The sequence below is a fragment of the Engystomops pustulosus genome, chromosome 5 (genome assembly GCF_040894005.1).
Source record: "Engystomops pustulosus chromosome 5, aEngPut4.maternal, whole genome shotgun sequence".
In the NCBI taxonomy this organism is placed as follows: Eukaryota; Metazoa; Chordata; class Amphibia; order Anura; family Leptodactylidae; genus Engystomops; species Engystomops pustulosus.
The window spans coordinates 199,996,934-200,016,424 of NC_092415.1; the positions used below are offsets into that span (position 1 = coordinate 199,996,934).

Sequence of the window (19,491 nt, forward strand, 5' to 3'; positions counted from 1 at the left end):
AGCAGGTAAGATATTGTATATATTTTGTATATATTATGTTTGGTTTGTATTGTTATGTTTTTTTTCAATTTTATATAAAATAAAAGATCTACAGGATGTAACTCAGGATCAGTACAGGATAAGTAATATTTACACGGAGCCCCATATTTACTATCCGGCAGAGTGCGGTTCAGGAATCTGGCGCACCCTGCGGGTGTCCAAAATGCTTAGGCTGAGTGCACCCTTTTTTCTGGTACATTAGTGTAATGGGCATGTGGCATATGTTTGTCGGGCTTCTGACATAAATATGGTGGCCGGTGTGAATACGCCCAGGAGCTCCCCTTTCTGTGCACAGGATTGTCCTGCAGGATAGTACATAGTGTAGACGTGACATAACACCAGCGCAGACACTTCATAATTACACGTACGAGCAGTTTGCGCAGGCTACCCCACATTCTGGCACACACTGCTTAGTAAACCTGGGCCAGAGTCTATTAATGTGGATTATATAAACTGTAACCTGTACTTCTAGTATTTGCTTTGTATTTACACTTCATTAATTTTATTTCATTCTGTTCCTATAAAAATGTCACCTGGATCTTCCTCTATGGAGTCATTAACTCCACAACGCCCATACACAATGCACCATGCCCGGGTGCTCTGTGCCAGGCTGCCACACACCCACCTGCCCTACATACCTGTCTTACGTGGCAACACAAAATCTACCAGTGTAATGACAGAATCCATAGTGATAATAATAACTTTATAAATATGTAACGTGTATATATATATACTTAATGAAGGTCAGTAAGGAGCAGCGTAAAGCTCTAACAAACTTGTAATTGTATATTTGGATGTATCTATAGGGGACGCAGGAAAAGTAGTTGCTTTGGGGTCTTATACTGCTACGTCACATATAGACAGTAATATTAGACTGAAAATGAAATAAACTTGTAGTAAAAAAACAAAAAATAAATAAAAACATACAAAATGGGGCACATGGGATTTGGCGCACACAATCGGTTTTCGGTGCAATTGCGCCGGCTTTCACGTGACAGATATCGGGGGCGTGGCCATCAGAAAGCCGGACAGATTCGAAAAAAATGCGGAATTTAAAAAACGAATTGTGTAGCAAAATCAATCACATGCACCAGGAATAGGCTGGTGAACTCCGGTGGACCTCGGCGCAGCAGCGACACCTGGTGGACATCGGGCGCACAACCTTAGTGAAGCGCCGGAAGACCCGAATCCTCGTCGGAGAACACGCCACTGGATCGCGACAGGACCGGGTAAGTAAATGACCCCCAATATCTCCACTGTGGGAATATTTAGAGACTTACCTCTGATGGAAGGAAGAACATCAATGTGAACAGCGACTTATTACAACTGTTATTCCTCCCTGATCCTAAGGTGGGAGAATACGGAATTATTCTTTTAAAGGGGAATTGGCGCCACCGTGTGTAGAAGGTGGGTATTGCATCTATACAATTTATAGACTGAGGAAGGGAATAGTGAAATAATGAAACAAAGCGACGCCTCGCAGTAACGGCACGTGCAACCGATCTATTAGAAGGTAATGCATGTCCTAGTCAGAACTGTTTTCACAGATTACAAATAGACCACTCATAGACAACTCATGGATCACTTATAGATCACTCATAGACCACTCATGGATCACTTATAGACCACTTATAGACTATTCATGGATCACTCATAGACAACTCATGGATCACTTATAGACCACTCATAGATCACTTATAGACCACTCATAGATCACTTATAGACCACTCATAGATCACTTATAGACCACTCATAGATCACTTATAGACCACTCATAGATCACTTATAGACTACTCATGGATCACTCATAGACCACTCATGGATCACTTATAGACCACTTATAGACTACTCATGGATCTCTCATAGACCACTCATAGATCACTTATAGACTACTCATGGATCTCTCATAGACCACTCATAGATCACTTATAGACTACTCATGGATCTCTCATAGACCACTCATAGATCTCTCATAGACCACTCATAGATCTCTCACAGACCACTCATAGATCACTTATAGACCACTCATAGATCTCTCACAGACCACTCATAGATCTCTCATAGACCACTCATAGATCACTTATAGACCACTCATAGATCTCTCACAGACCACTCATAGATCTCTCATAGACCACTCATAGATCTCTTATAGACCACTCATAGATCTCTCATAGACCACTCATAGATCTCTCATAGACCACTCATAGATCTCTCATAGACCACTCATAGATCTCTCATAGACCACTCATAGATCTCTCATAGACCATTCATAGATCTCTCATAGACCATTCATAGACCACTCATAGATCTCTCATAGACCACTCATAGATCTCTCATAGACCACTCATAGATCTCACATAGACCACTCATAGATCTCTCATAGACCATTCATAGATCTCTCATAGACCACTCATAGATCTCTCACAGACCACTCATAGATCTCTCACAGACCACTCATAGATCTCTCACAGACCACTCATAGATCTCTCACAGACCACTCATAGACCACTCATGGATCTCTCATAGACCACTCATAGATCTCTCATAGATCTCTCACAGACCACTCATAGATCTCTCACAGACCACTCATAGATCTCTCACAGACCACTCATAGATCTCTCATAGACCACTCATAGATCTCTCATAGACCACTCATAGATCTCTCATAGACCACTCATAGATCTCTCACAGACCACTCATAGATCTCTCATAGACCATTCATAGATCTCTTAGAGACCACTCATAGATCTCTCATAGACCATTCATAGATCTCTCATAGACCATTCATAGATCTCTCATAGACCACTCATAGATCTCTCATAGACCACTCATAGATCTCTCACAGACCACTCATAGATCTCTCATAGACCATTCATAGATCTCTTAGAGACCACTCATAGATCTCTCATAGACCACTCATAGATCTCTCATAGACCATTCATAGATCTCTCATAGACCACTCATAGACCTCTCATAGATCTCTCATAGACCACTCATAGATCTCTCATAGACCACTCATAGATCTCTTAGAGACCACTCATAGATCTCTCATAGACCACTCATAGATCTCTCATAGACCACTCATAGATCTCTCATAGACCACTCATAGATCTCTCATAGACCACTCATAGATCTCTCATAGACCATTCATAGATCTCTCATAGACCATTCATAGACCACTCATAGATCTCTCATAGACCACTCATAGATCTCTCATAGACCACTCATAGATCTCACATAGACCACTCATAGATCTCTCATAGACCATTCATAGATCTCTCATAGACCACTCATAGATCTCTCACAGACCACTCATAGATCTCTCACAGACCACTCATAGATCTCTCACAGACCACTCATAGATCTCTCACAGACCACTCATAGACCACTCATGGATCTCTCATAGACCACTCATAGATCTCTCATAGATCTCTCACAGACCACTCATAGATCTCTCACAGACCACTCATAGATCTCTCATAGACCATTCATAGATCTCTTAGAGACCACTCATAGATCTCTCATAGACCATTCATAGATCTCTCATAGACCATTCATAGATCTCTCATAGACCACTCATAGATCTCTCATAGACCACTCATAGATCTCTCACAGACCACTCATAGATCTCTCATAGACCATTCATAGATCTCTTAGAGACCACTCATAGATCTCTCATAGACCACTCATAGATCTCTCATAGACCATTCATAGATCTCTCATAGACCACTCATAGACCTCTCATAGATCTCTCATAGACCACTCATAGATCTCTCATAGACCACTCATAGATCTCTTAGAGACCACTCATAGATCTCTCATAGACCACTCATAGATCTCTCATAGACCACTCATAGATCTCTCATAGACCACTCATAGATCTCTCATAGACCACTCATAGATCTCTCATAGACCATTCATAGATCTCTCATAGACCACTCATAGATCTCTCATAGACCACTCATAGATCTCTCATAGACCACTCATAGATCTCTCATAGACCACTCATAGATCTCTCATAGACCACTCATAGATCTCTCATAGACCACTCATAGATCTCTCATAGACCACTCATAGACCACTCATAGACCACTCATAGATCTCTCATAGACCACTCATAGACCACTCATAGACCACTCATAGATCTCTCATAGACCACTCATAGATCTCTCATAGACCACTCATAGATCTCTCATAGACCACTCATAGATCTCTCATAGACCACTCATAGATCTCTCATAGACCACTCATAGATCTCTCATAGACCACTCATAGACCACTCATAGACCACTCATAGATCTCTCATAGACCACTCATAGACCACTCATAGACCACTCATAGATCTCTCATAGACCACTCATAGATCTCTCATAGACCACTCATAGATCTCTCATAGACCATTCATAGATCTCTCATAGACCACTCATAGATCTCTCCTAGACCACTCATAGATCTCTCCTAGACCACTCATAGATCTCTCATAGACCACTCATAGATCTCTCATAGACCATTCATGGATCTGTCATAGACCACTCATAGATCTGTCATAGATCTCTCATAGACCACTCATGGATCTCTCATAGACCACTCATTGATCTCTCATAGACCACTCATAGATCTCTCACAGACCATTCATAGATCTCTCATAGACCACTCATAGATCTCTCATAGACCACTCATAGATCTCTCATAGACCATTCATAGATCTCTCATAGACCACTCATAGATCTCTCATAGACCATTCATGGATCTCTCATAGACCATTCATAGATCTGTCATAGACCACTCATAGATCTCTCATAGACCACTCATAGATCTCTCATAGACCACTCATAGATCTCTCATAGACCACTCATAGATCTCTCATAGACCACTCATAGATCTCTCATAGACCACTCATAGATCTCTCATAGACCACTCATAGATCTCTCATAGACCACTCATAGATCTCTCATAGACCACTCATAGATCTCTCATAGACCACTCATAGATCTCTCATAGACCATTCATGGATCTGTCATAGACCACTCATAGATCTGTCATAGACCACTCATAGACCACTCATAGACCACTCATAGACCACTCATAGATCTCTCATAGACCACTCATAGATCTCTCATAGACCACTCATAGATCTCTCATAGACCATTCATAGATCTCTCATAGACCACTCATAGATCTCTCATAGACCACTCATAGATCTCTCATAGACCATTCATAGATCTCTCATAGACCACTCATAGATCTCTCATAGACCACTCATAGATCTCTCATAGACCACTCATAGATCTCTCATAGACCACTCATAGATCTCTCATAGACCACTCATAGATCTCTCATAGACCACTCATAGATCTCTCATAGACCACTCATAGACCACTCATAGACCACTCATAGATCTCTCATAGACCACTCATAGACCACTCATAGACCACTCATAGATCTCTCATAGACCACTCATAGATCTCTCATAGACCACTCATAGATCTCTCATAGACCATTCATAGATCTCTCATAGACCACTCATAGATCTCTCCTAGACCACTCATAGATCTCTCCTAGACCACTCATAGATCTCTCATAGACCACTCATAGATCTCTCATAGACCATTCATGGATCTGTCATAGACCACTCATAGATCTGTCATAGATCTCTCATAGACCACTCATGGATCTCTCATAGACCACTCATTGATCTCTCATAGACCACTCATAGATCTCTCACAGACCATTCATAGATCTCTCATAGACCACTCATAGATCTCTCATAGACCACTCATAGATCTCTCATAGACCATTCATAGATCTCTCATAGACCACTCATAGATCTCTCATAGACCATTCATGGATCTCTCATAGACCATTCATAGATCTGTCATAGACCACTCATAGATCTCTCATAGACCACTCATAGATCTCTCATAGACCACTCATAGATCTCTCATAGACCACTCATAGATCTCTCATAGACCACTCATAGATCTCTCATAGACCACTCATAGATCTCTCATAGACCACTCATAGATCTCTCATAGACCACTCATAGATCTCTCATAGACCACTCATAGATCTCTCATAGACCATTCATGGATCTGTCATAGACCACTCATAGATCTGTCATAGACCACTCATAGACCACTCATAGACCACTCATAGACCACTCATAGATCTCTCATAGACCACTCATAGATCTCTCATAGACCACTCATAGATCTCTCATAGACCATTCATAGATCTCTCATAGACCACTCATAGATCTCTCATAGACCACTCATAGATCTCTCATAGACCACTCATAGATCTCTCATAGACCACTCATAGATCTCTCATAGACCACTCATAGACCACTCATAGATCTCTCATAGACCACTCATAGACCACTCATAGACCACTCATAGATCTCTCATAGACCACTCATAGATCTCTCATAGATCTCTCATAGACCACTCATAGACCACTCATAGACCACTCATAGACCACTCATAGATCTCTCATAGACCACTCATAGATCTCTCATAGACCACTCATAGATCTCTCATAGACCATTCATAGATCTCTCATAGACCACTCATGGATCTCTCATAGACCATTCATAGATCACTCATAGACCACTCATAGATCTCTCCTAGACCACTCATAGATCTCTCATAGACCACTCATAGATCTCTCATAGACCATTCATGGATCTGTCATAGACCACTCATAGATCTGTCATAGATCTCTCATAGACCACTCATGGATCTCTCATAGACCACTCATAGATCTCTCATAGACCACTCATAGATCTCTCACAGACCATTCATAGATCTCTCATAGACCACTCATAGATCTCTCATAGACCACTCATAGATCTCTCATAGACCATTCATGGATCTCTCATAGACCACTCATAGATCTGTCATAGACCACTCATAGATCTCTCATAGACCACTCATAGATCTCTCATAGACCACTCATAGATCTCTCATAGACCACTCATAGATCTCTCATAGACCACTCATAGATCTCTCATAGACCACTCATAGATCTCTCATAGACCACTCATAGATCTCTCATAGACCACTCATAGATCTCTCATAGACCATTCATGGATCTGTCATAGACCACTCATAGATCTGTCATAGACCACTCATAGATCTCTCATAGACCACTCATAGACCACTCATAGACCACTCATAGACCACTCATAGATCTCTGAGACCACTCATAGCTAACGCATAGATGGCAATCAGCCATAAAAGTTGTTTTGACAAAGACAAGATTCTTAAATATACTCAGTATAACAAAATGACACATTCTCTAATTCACTATTATTAACAAAAATACAGGCAGTCCCCGGGTTCCATAGGTCTGTTCTTAAGTTGAATTTGTATATAAGTTTAAACTGTGTATTTAGTTTCAAGATTTTTTGCTGTAATGGGACCAAGGATTATGAATAAAGCCTCATTACAGACACATTACAGCTGATCAGTGCAGCCTGGGACTATATTGCCAGCAAACAGCAGCGTGAGTAGAGTAAAGTTACAAGCAGCTACAGATAAGATCTTTATCCAGGACATAGCAGTGCTGACAGTGTATATTATGGCTGAGATAGCAGAGCTGACAGTGTATATTATGGCTGAGATAGCAGAGTTGACAGTGTATATTATGGCTGTGATAGCAGAGCTGACAGTGTATATTATGGCTGTGATAGCAGAGCTGACAGTGTATATTATGGCTGTGATAGCAGAGCTGAGAATGTCATTGTGTGTTATATCCATCTCATGGATCTCATCATCTCTGATCTGTCTCATCTCTCTATCTATATTAGTACAGATACTAGTAGAATTTTTAGAAGCTAAAGACAAGTGTAGATAAACCCTGTAACCTGATAATCTAAGCACATTGTCAGCACACAGCATCTCACAGCACAGAGGGATCATGAAGTGTTTACTTCACAATCTGGAATCTTACACCGACCATCACTGAGTGATAGGAGCTAAAACTGCAGATCTTTATTGTGTAAACATCACTAGGGGATTAAAATTTGAGAATTTTCTTTCATGGGCAAATCCCTATAACGTCTGTTATTGTGAGGAGTGGGATCAGCACAGAACAGATGCATAACCTCATCCCTGCGTCATCCATTCCCGGTCGTGGCTCTTCACAATCACTGATGTAAACCTCTGATATGTGAACAAGGCCTTAGGCTGCTCATGTGACATGTAACAATTTGTTGTGCGGTGATTTATGGGAGATAGTTCAATGGCTGCAGGGGGGATTAGACACGTGGGGGAGATTTATCAGAAGTCTCTTAGAGCAGGACTGTTCTAGTTGCCCATGGCAACCAATCAGAGCTCAGCTTTCACTTTCCCATAGATGTTTATAAAATGTAAGCTGAGCTCTGATTGGTTTCTATGGGCAACTAGATGAGTTTTAACTCAGAAACTTCATGATAAGTCTCCCCCTTGGTGTACAAGTGCTCCCTGCTGCCCTACAACTAAATTATCAGGGGCTACTATTGGGAAGTGTTCTTCTTGGCAGAGACTTATTTTCCACAAGGCACCATGGACACGGTGCCTATGGCACCTTAGAAGTGACAGGAGGACACTGCCCCCTGCTGGTGTGATGATGTGGGTGGTCATGGTGTAGGACAGTCACCCCTAGTGGTGATAGGAGGACACACTGCCCTCTGCTGGTGTGATAATGTGAATAGCCATGGAATAGGACAGTCACCCCTAGAAGTGATAGGAGGACACACTGCCCCCTGCTGGTGTGATGATGTGGGGGCCATGACATAGAACAGTCGCCCCTAGAAGTGATAGGAGGACACACTGCCCCCTGCTGGTGTGATGATGTGGGGAGCCATGGAATAGGACAGTCACCCCTAGAAATGATAGGAGGACACACTGCCCCCTGCTGGTGTGATGATGTGGGGAGCCATGGAATAGGACAGTCACCCCTAGAAATGATAGGAGGACACACTGCCCTCTGCTGGTGTGATAATGTGAATAGCCATGGAATAGGACAGTCACCCCTAGAAGTGATAGGAGGACACACTGCCCCCTGCTGGTGTGATGATGTGGGGGCCATGACATAGGACAGTCACCCCTAGAAGTGATAGGAGGACACACTGCCCCCTGCTGGTGTGATGATGTGGGGAGCCATGGCTCAGGATGGGAGGACACCCCTTGTAGTGATAGGAGGACACACTGCCCTCTGCTGGTGTGATAATGTGAATAGCCATGGTATAGGACAGTGATGGCGAACCTTTTAACGGCCGAGTGCCCAAACTGCAAGCCAAAACCCCCCTTATTTATCGCAAGGTGCCAACCAAAAATGAAAGCAGTAACTTATTGCTTCCTGTTCCTCAACAACGTTCAATCCTACTGGCCTCCTGAGGACAAGCTGGAAAATGTGCATCATTTTAGCTTCTTTCCAGTGTCCCTCTGTACACAGAGACTCGTGGGGCCAGCAGGAGGTCCTCCAAAGATAATTTGTCCCTTCTCCCTCTTCCTATAGTCCCAAGCAGTGAAGTAAGTATCACTTAAATATATGATGGAAAGCAGCATCTTTTAAGTTGCTTGGAACTGGTGTCTGGTGTGCTGGGGTGATGGCTCGGGTGCCCTCAAAAAGGGTTCTGAGTGCCACCTCTGGTATAGGATAATCAGTCATCCCCTAGACTTGATAGGAGGACACACTGCCCCCTGCTAGTGGGATGATGAGGGGGCCATGGTATAGGACAGTCACCCCTAGAAGTGATAGAAGGACACACTTCCCCCTGCTGGTGTGATGATGTGGGGGGCCATGGTATAGGACAGTCACCCCTAGTAGTGATAGGAGGACACACTGCCCCCTGCTGGTGTGATGATGTGGGGGCCATAGTATAGGACAGTCACCCCTAGTAGTGATAGGAGGACACACTGCCCTCTGCTGGTGTGATGATGTGGGGAGCCATGGTATAGGACAGTCACCCCTAGAAATGATAGGAGAACACACTGCCCCCTGCTGGTGTGATGATGTGGGGAGCCATGGTATAGGGCAGTTATCCCTAGTAGTGATAGGAGGACACATTGCCCCCTGCTGCTGTGATGATGTGGGGGCCATGGTATAGGACAGTCACCCCTAGTAGTGATAGGAGGACACACTGCCCCCTGCTGGTGTAATAATGTGGGGGCCATGGTATAGGACAGTTATCCCTGGTAGTGATAGGAGGACACACTGCCCCCTGCTGGTGTGATGATGTGGGGAGCCATGGTATAGGACAGTCACCCCTAGAAGTGATATGAGGACACACTGCCCCCTGCTGGTGTGATGATGTGGGGAGCCATGGTATAGGACAGTCACCCCTAGAAGTGATAGGAGGACACACTGCCCCCTGCTGGTGTGATGATGTGGAGAGCCATGGTATAGGACAGTTACCCCTAGTAGTGATAGGAGGACACACTGCCCCCTGCTGGTATGATGATGTTGGGGGACATGGTATAGGACAGTCACCCCTAGGAGTGATAGGAGGACACACTGCCCCCTGCTGGTGTAATAATGTGGGGGCCATGGTATGGGACAGTTATCCCTAGTAGTGATAGGAGGACACACTGCCCCCTGCTGGTGTGATGATGTGGGTGGTCATGGTATAGGACAGTCACCCCTAGAAGTGATAGGACACACTGCCCCCTGCTGGTGTGATGATGTGGGTGGTCATGGTATAGGACAGTCACCCCTAAAAGTGATAGGAGGACACACTGCCCCCTGCTGGTGTGATGATGTGGAGGCCATGGTATAGCACAGTCACCCCTAAAAGTGATAGGAGGACACACTGCCCCCTGCTGGTGTGATGATGTGGAGGCCATGGTATAGCACAGTCACCCCTAAAAGTGATAGGAGGACACACTGCCCCCTGCTGGTGTGATGATGTGGGTGGTCATGGTATAGGACAGTCCGTCACCACTAGTAGTGATAGGAGGACACACTGCCCCCTGCTGGTGTGATCATGTGGGAGCCATGGTATAGGACAGTGATGGCGAACCTTTTTGAGACCGAGTGCCCAGACTACAACCAAAACCCACACATTTTTCACAAAGTGCCAATATAAGCAGTAATTTATTTATTTGTTAAACTGTTCTCCTAACAGTGTCCTCCTAACGACACTGATACAATTGAAAGCAGGAGGGCAAATCCAGACCATGAGATACTTCCTTGGCGATTAAAGGGTTAAAATAGCACTGAGATTAGTAAATCTTGACTTGTGTGGAACTGCAGTTAGATTCTTTGAGTCCTATCTGGTGAACTCTGTGCTGAGCTTAAGTGCCACAAGAGAGCACTCCGAGTGCCACCTCTGGCACCCGTGCCATAGGTTCGCCACCACTGGTATAGGATAATCAGTCATCCCCTAGAAGAAATTATATTACAAAAAACTAAAAATTCTAATCACTCCCCTTTCCCTAGAAGTCATATAAATATAAATAAACAGTAAAAACATCAGCACATTAGGTATCGCCCGATCTATCAAAATATAATAACAGTTTTTCACTGCGTTTAACCCCCACGTAACGGAAAATAGCGCCCAAAGTTGAAAATGGCATTTTTGCCATTTTGAAAAATATAAAAAATTCTATAAAAAGTGATCAAAAGGTCGCACAGTCCTAAAAATAGAAGCAATGAAAATGTCATCAAAAGTTGCAAAAAATGACACCACCCACAGCTCCGTACACCGAAGTATGAAAAAGTTATTAGCGCCAGAAGATGGCAAAATATAAAATATTTTTTTGTACAGGAGGTTTTAATTTTTGTAAATGTAAGAAAACATAATAAAACATAATAAATCGTGCTGACCCAAAGAATAGAGTACACATGTTATTTGTGGTGCACAGTGAAAGTGAACACGTAAAATCCAAGCCCACAAGAAAACAGCGCAAATGCGTTTTTTCACCAATTTCACTGCATTTGGAATTTTTTTCCCGCTTCCCAGTACACGGCATGGTATATTCAATACCGTCACTATGAAGGGCAATTTGTTACGCAGAAAACAATCCATCACACAGCTCTTTACATGGAAAAGTAAAAAAGTGATAGACTTTTGAAGGAGGTGGAGTGAAAAAATGAAATGCAAAAACATCGACGGGAAGGGGTTAAATCATTAACAGATGATGTATCATAATGTAAAAGATACATAGGAAAAGAGATTGGAGTTCTAGTATCCCATAATCTAGAATTCTTCTAGAGGATGCGATGTATGGACAGTCAGGGGGAAGGATCTGGGGGCAGGATGTTACATTTAGTTGTATCGTTATCAGAATATCAGGAGGGGGGGTAGTGGTGGGTGCAGACGTCTCCATCCATCTGGTAATTACCCCCCACCCCGCCATGTGCCGCTGCCGCTGCCGCTGCCTCTGCATGATGAAACTCCGGGCTGCCGTGTCGTGGGGCTCCGGCTCTGCTCATGTAACGGCCGCTGCTATTGGGCCGTGTAATATGACAGCTCCTGGGAGGAGCCTCGTTATCCCGCCCTCCATGTTTACTGTTACCATGTGAGGAAGCAGGAAATGTACTGTATCACACATGGAAGGATTAGATACAGCGACGCACAACTACACTGACTGCAGGCAGTATCACACATGTAGGATTAGATACAGCGGCTTTGAAGACAGTATCACACATGATAGGATGAGATACAGCGACGCACAACTACACTGACTGCAGGCAGTATCACACACGACAGGATGAGATACAGACTGTATCACAAATGTAGGATTTGATACGCTGCCTCTGCAGACAGTACCACACATGATAGGATTAGATACAGCCGCTCTGCAGACAGTATCACACATGATAGGAACAAAACAGATCCACTGACTGCAGACTATTGCGCACATGATAGGATGAGATCCATTGACTGCAGACTATTGCACACATGATAGGATTAGATACAGCCGCTCTGCAGACAGTATCACACATGATAGGAACAAAACAGATCCACTGACTGCAGACTATTGCGCACATGATAGGATGAGATCCATTGACTGCAGACTATTGCACACATGATAGGATTAGATACAGCTGCTCTGCAGACAGTATCACACATGATAGGATGAGATCCACTGACTGCAGACTATTGCACACGTGATAGGATGAAACATCCTTCGAACTGCATCACACATCTTATTATGCTGATTGATGCAATATGCATCACACAGGCTTAGATACAATGGGGCACATTTACTTACCAGGTCCCGTCGTGATCCCGCGGTGCCAGGATTCGGGTCCGGCGCGATTCACTAAGATCGTGCGCCCGATATAAAGCAGGTGTTACTGCTGTGCCGAGCTCCGCCGGAGTTCACCTTTTTCTTCCTGGTGCATGTGAGTGCTTGATCCTGCTACACATTTGGTTTTTTAAATTCCGCGGTTTGTCCTAATCCATTGGGTTGTCCGACGGCCAGGCCCCATGATTTCTGTCGCGTGCAAGCCGGCGCCGATGCGCCACAATCCGATCGTGTGCGCCAAAAACCCGGGGTAATGCGGCGCAAAATGGAAATCGTCAGGAAACCCGACAAAAATGCGCTCCACGGGCCCTTAGTGAATGATCCCCAATGAGTTGCCATGTCCTGTGTCTCCTGACACCTTTCTATCATAGCCAGCAGTAGTCAGGAGTCAGCATGGGCGCTCTGACCCCTCTGTGACTCCAACCCCCCCATACAAAACGGAAATATTTGTGAAAACCTGACAGAATCGCAGTCCGTGGACCCGTGGGCACATTTACTTACCCTGTTCGCGGAGTTCACAGAAAGTGCATTGTCCGTGTATAATGCGCTGTGCCGCGATTCACTTAGATCGTGCGCCCGATATCCTGCATGTGTCGCTTCCCCGCTCAGGTCCGCCGGAGTTCACCTTCTTCTTCCTGGTGCATGTAAGTGCATTGTCCGTGTATAATGCCCTGTGCCGCAATTCACTTAGATCGTGCGCCCGATATCCTGCATGTGTCGCTTCCCCGCTCAGGTCCCCGGAGTTCACCTTCTTCTTCCTGGTGCATGTAAGTGCTTGATCTTTTTGAATTTGAATTTGAAAGTTAAATCCCGCGCTCAGTCCGAATCCGTCGGATCGTCCGACGACACGCCCCACGATTTCTGTCGTATGAAAGCAGCGCAGCTGTGCCACAATCAGATCGCGTGCGACACAATCCCAGCGCGGACGCCTGTTAAATACCTGTCACAGCCGCCCCAAACCCAAAAACGTTGGAAAGTCCGACAAAAGTGCGTCCGCGGACCCTTAGTAAATAAGCCCCAGTATTTGCAGGCAGTATCACATGCTACATTGGTTCTGCAGCAGATAAGCTGACATGCACTGGCTTTGCAGACTGTATCACACAGCATTGGTTTAGATACACTGACCCAGCAGATAGTATCATACGCAATAAACTTAGATACTCTATCTGAGAAGAGAGTATCACACATGATAAGCTTAGATACACTATTGTAACAGAGGTGGAAAGTAAAAGTATCTGCGGCTGCACCCAATGAGCACAGGGAGGCTGCACCCACCAATGGGAGAGCTCTGCCTGCAGTCAATGGGAGAGATCCTTACAGTGGGTGATTTGCATTGACATAGTGAATCAGAGCAGAGAAGAGCTGCTGCTGCCGGGTCCCTCCTGATCATCCAGTAATCCCAGCGTCTGCTACCGGAGAAGGTGATGGCTATTACACCATTATAACTGCTGCCAGCAACATATGTCACGTCACTGATACAACTGATACATTGTATCTTATTATTTACTATAATGTATTCTGAATGATATGTATCAGATGTTTTTTATTCTCTCTGACTTTTTTACCATTTCTTTCTCTCTTTGGATAGTCTAATATTTCAGTATTTATCATGTAATTTTATATTATTATCTTTCACATTTAGAGGACAGTCTTTCAGATGATGCAAGACTTTTTATAGTGAATTGTCATTCTCTCCTGGCATTGGCGGGGGTATAGATGCCCACAGAGCAGCTGGTGAGGCATGCTGGGAGTTGTAGTACAACCAGCAATGCAGGTAGTAGGGAAGTTCTATTAGGTGAAGCTTAGTCTCATAGTTGAAATGATAGTAAAGTAGTTGTAGGAGTTGTAGTCTGACCTATAATCCTACCCTGATCCAGAGAATGGCACAACCCCGTAAGGCTGATACCAGCGTCCCACAGTGGAGAATATCTCCTTCCTACAAATATGGCAGCTGGAAGAAATCCTTGGATCAACGTCCCATTCCAAGGATCTAGTTCCCATAACACGTGATGTATTTTGGTTCAAGAAAGTCACCAAGGACCCCCCTGACCTGGTACAATGTATCAGCCATCCATAGTCACTGCCCGTACGGTAAAGAATCCTGTCTGTGACAGCAGCAATGTCATACCCAGAGAGAGTAATACCGCATCCAGTGCTCATGTATTGTCATAATACTGCATCCAGTGCTCATGTATTGTCATAATACTGCATCCAGTGCTCATGTCTTGTCATAATACTGCATCCAGTGCTCATGTATTGTCATAATACTGCATCCAGTGCTCATGTATTGTCATAATACTGCATCCAGTGCTCATGTCTTGTCATAATACTGCATCCAGTGCTCATGTATTGTCATAATACCGCATCCAGTGCTCATGTATTGTCATAATACTGCATCCAGTGCTCAGGTAGTGCCATAATACTGCATCCAGTGCTCATGTATTGCCATAATACTGCATCCAGTGCTCAGGTAGTGCCGTACTGCATCCAGTGCTCAGGTAGTGCCTTAATACTGCATCCAGTGCTCAGGTAGTGCCATAATACTGCATCCAGTGCTCAGGTAGTGCCATAATACTGTATCCAGTGCTCAGGTAGTTCCATAATACTGCATCCAGTGCTCATGTATTGCCATAATACTGCATCCAGTGCTCAGGTAGTGCCTTAATACTGCATCCAGTGCTCAGGTAGTGCCTTAATACTGCATCCAGTGCTCAGGTAGTGCCACCATACTGCATCCAGTGCTCTGGTAGTGCCATAATACTGTATCCAGTGCTCAGGTAGTGCTGTACTGCATCTAGTGCTCAGGTAGTGGCATAATACTGCATCCAGTGCTCAGGTAGTGCCATAATACTGCATCCAGTGCTAAGGTAGTGCCTTAATACTGTATCCAGTGCTCAGGTAGTGCCGTACTGCATCCAGTGCTTGGGTAGTGCTACCATACTGCATCCAGTGCTTGGGTAGTGCTACCATACTGCATCCAGTGCTTGGGTAGTGCCATCATACTGCATCTAGTGCTCAGTGTTTGACCTGATGAAGACGCCATTACGGCGTTGAAACGCATAGTCACATTTCCAATAAAAATAATCAATAATACACCTCGGATGTAGCGCGTCTAACTCTTTGACCCCGTTTTTTCTCTATTTCTACACAACACATCTGGATCCACATCCAGCCCCGGGGTTTGACGCTGCAACTCCACTCCAACATCTCTCTTCCCCATTTTGTGCATACTTTTGGCGCCTGGCTCTAGACAAATCCCTCACAATTTTTTCCTCTCTTCCTCATAGCCAGCAGTGGTCAGGGGTCAGCATGGGTGCTCTAACCATTTTTGAGAAGCTCTGGTCCCTCCATTGCCATTATTAAAGTCTCAGATCCTTATATTTGCTCATGTTTCCTGCTTCTACCATATCAACTTCCAGAACTTTCAGCTTTTGCTCACACATTCAGCAACCAGACAGGTTCCAGTCTAGAAGTCAAATATTTTTACCTCTGACATAAATCACTTGTCCTCTGACCTCACGTGCATCTGTGTGATACATTCCCTGACAGGGATCCAGGGGCCAAATTCCAGGTCGGAGCCTATTACTAAGCAAATATTTCCCAAAAAAACTGCAAAAAAACATGGTGGCCAATTAGTGTTCAAATACTATTACACTCTGTCTGTGCCCAGGGTTCCACATACAGTTACCGTATATAGTGACCATATTTAAGTACCATACATATAGCCATAGTACCCACATAGTGCCTGGAAGTGACATCATTATAAAAGGTGGCACTGAGGGGGAAGTGACCCTTTAAGTGAGCTGACCATAGGCATGATAGGAGCCGGACCCCTACTCATCTGATATTAAAAGGATTTTACCAGGACAGAAATATATAAATGTCTGAATCATGAAGGTCCAAATACTGGGACCTCCACAATCATGAGAAGCCTCGTTCTGTTGACTACATGTATTTAATGAAAAACCCCTTTAAGGCGGCATCCATCCTGACCAGTTTGTCTCCCTGCAGCTCCAGCATGTGTGGTATATGGGCGCTGTTTGGCAGCGATGAATGTCTTTCGGTGCAGTGTCTCAGCGCTATGAAAATCGCACATCGCGGACCTGACGCGTTTCGGTTCGAAAATGTGAACGGATTCACCAACTGCTGCTTCGGATTCCACCGCCTGGCGATCGTGGACCAGTTATACGGCATGCAGCCCCTACGCATCAAGAAGTTCCCCTATCTGTGGCTGTGTTACAATGGGGAGATCTACAATTACAAGCAGGTAACCCCTGTCATTGTTCTATCTATTATCTATCTATCTATCTATCTATCTATCTATCTATCTATCTCATGTCTATCTATCTCATATCTATCTATCTCATATCTATCTCCTATCCATCTATCTCCTATCTATCAATCATGTATTCGTTAACTTGGCACATTTATGCGCCATTTTCTGGCGCACGGCACAGTTCGGCACTTAGTGGTTCTGAGTCCCTGCGCCTTATCTGACATAGTGAGAGCCTCCTATACAGATGTTTGCACGGGATCTATCACTAATTAAATGCCCCTCCTCTGAGCAGCTGCACTTCCAAAAAAAAAGTCACTTTTCATTACTAAAAACATAAATTTTAGGCTCCAAAATGAAGAATTCCCTCTATGCAACATGGAAAATACTTCGGAGCAGTTATAAAATGTAAAATTTCTCCAGTAACGACTCCATCATTGTCTATGGGATCATCTCTGGGAGTGATTATTGTCTTATTGTACAGATCTGAGAATATTATCAGTCTCCATTTACTGTAAATTATAATAACAAAGGAAAAGACTCATTTCAGCAAGAATTTTTTTTTTTTCCATCTCTGTAACTTTTAGTCCCTGCAGTTACATCACAATGATAGTTTATGTGCAGAGATGAAGCCCTGAACATTCTGTCACATTCTCTCAGTCTCCTTTCATTATTGCTCACAAATGAGATCTAACAATTAGAGACAAATTTGGCGCTGATTTAGGTGCAAATGAATGGGACATGCGACAAATCCAAAGTGCATTTACTAAGGCAGAACCAGATCCATCATAGATCAGGAGCCAAAAAGAAGAGCAAACCAGGCGCAAAAATAGGCAAAGCTGAGACCCCCCTATGATTAATGTCCCCCTTTATGTGTTGCTTGTTCTCTCTCAGATACAGAAGCATTTTGGCTTTGAGTACCAGACCCTGGTGGATGGGGAGGTGATCCTGCACCTGTACAGTACACAGGGCATAGAGCAGACTGCGGCATTACTGGACGGGGTATTCGCCTTCATCCTCCTGGATACAGCCAATAGGAAGGTCTATCTGGGGAGAGACTCTTACGGGGTGCGGCCCCTCTTTAGGCTGCTGACTGATGATGGCTTTTTGGGAGTTTGCTCTGAAGCTAAAGGTACTGTACCCCAAATCACCCCAAATTTAAAGAGATTTATCAGTTTTATTTTACTGACTTGTGAAGGGATCGTCCACTTTCTTTCTGTTTAAATCTGGAAGTGTCCAGTCCCCCCGCAGCGCCCCTATGGTTCCTGGAGATGTGGAAGGAAATGTAGCAATTATGTTTTGGGAATAATGGGGCAGATTTACTTACCCGGCCCATTCGCGATCCAGCGGCGCGTTCTCTGCGGTGGATTCGGGTCTTCCGGCGATTCACTAAGGCAGTTCCTCCGACGTCCACCAGGTGTCGCTGCTGCGCTGATGTTCCCCGGAATGCACTGATCTTCACCAAGCCGGACCAAGTGAAGGTAAGCGCGAGTACCGCAACACTTTTTTTTTTTTAAATGCGGCGGTTTTTCCAAATCCGTCAGGTTTTTGTTCGGCCACGCCCCCTGATTTCCGTCGCGTGCATGCCGGCGCCAATGCAACACAATCCGATCGCATGCGCCAAAATCCCAGGGTAATACAGGGAAAATCGGTGCAAATCGGAAATATCCGGGTAACACGTTGGGAAAACGCGAATCGGGCCCTTAGTAAATGACCCCCAATGTGTGAACCAATAGAGATTGTGCAATGCAGAACCAGGAGCGACTAACACCTCATGTCCTAAAGGAAATCTCTCGCCTGATACCACACTACTGACTGAATCCACTTCACACCTTGATGCAGGATCCGGCCTTGGAACAGTTTTTTATGGCCTCCTTGTCCTAAAAATGATGTTTAAAAATTATGCTAATGAGCTGCAAGTGCATCAGGGTGCAAAGTGGA

The 19,491-nt window shown here is 44.4% G+C and overlaps 1 protein-coding gene across 2 annotated transcripts in view; it reads left to right on the forward strand.

Moving 5' to 3' along the window:
- The window catches only part of ASNS (asparagine synthetase (glutamine-hydrolyzing)), a 63,223-nt gene that overhangs the window by 9,070 nt on the left and 34,662 nt on the right, over positions 1-19,491 (forward strand). The window contains exons 1-3 of one of the 2 annotated variants that reach the window (XM_072154345.1): positions 14,573-14,698; positions 17,289-17,544; positions 18,445-18,682. In XM_072154345.1, coding sequence (XP_072010446.1) covers positions 17,296-17,544; positions 18,445-18,682 — 487 coding nt within the window. In that variant the 5' untranslated portion in view covers positions 14,573-14,698; positions 17,289-17,295. Of the gene's footprint in view, positions 1-14,572; positions 14,699-17,288; positions 17,545-18,444; positions 18,683-19,491 lie in introns of those variants that run through there. The other variant, XM_072154344.1, reaches the window with a different exon arrangement.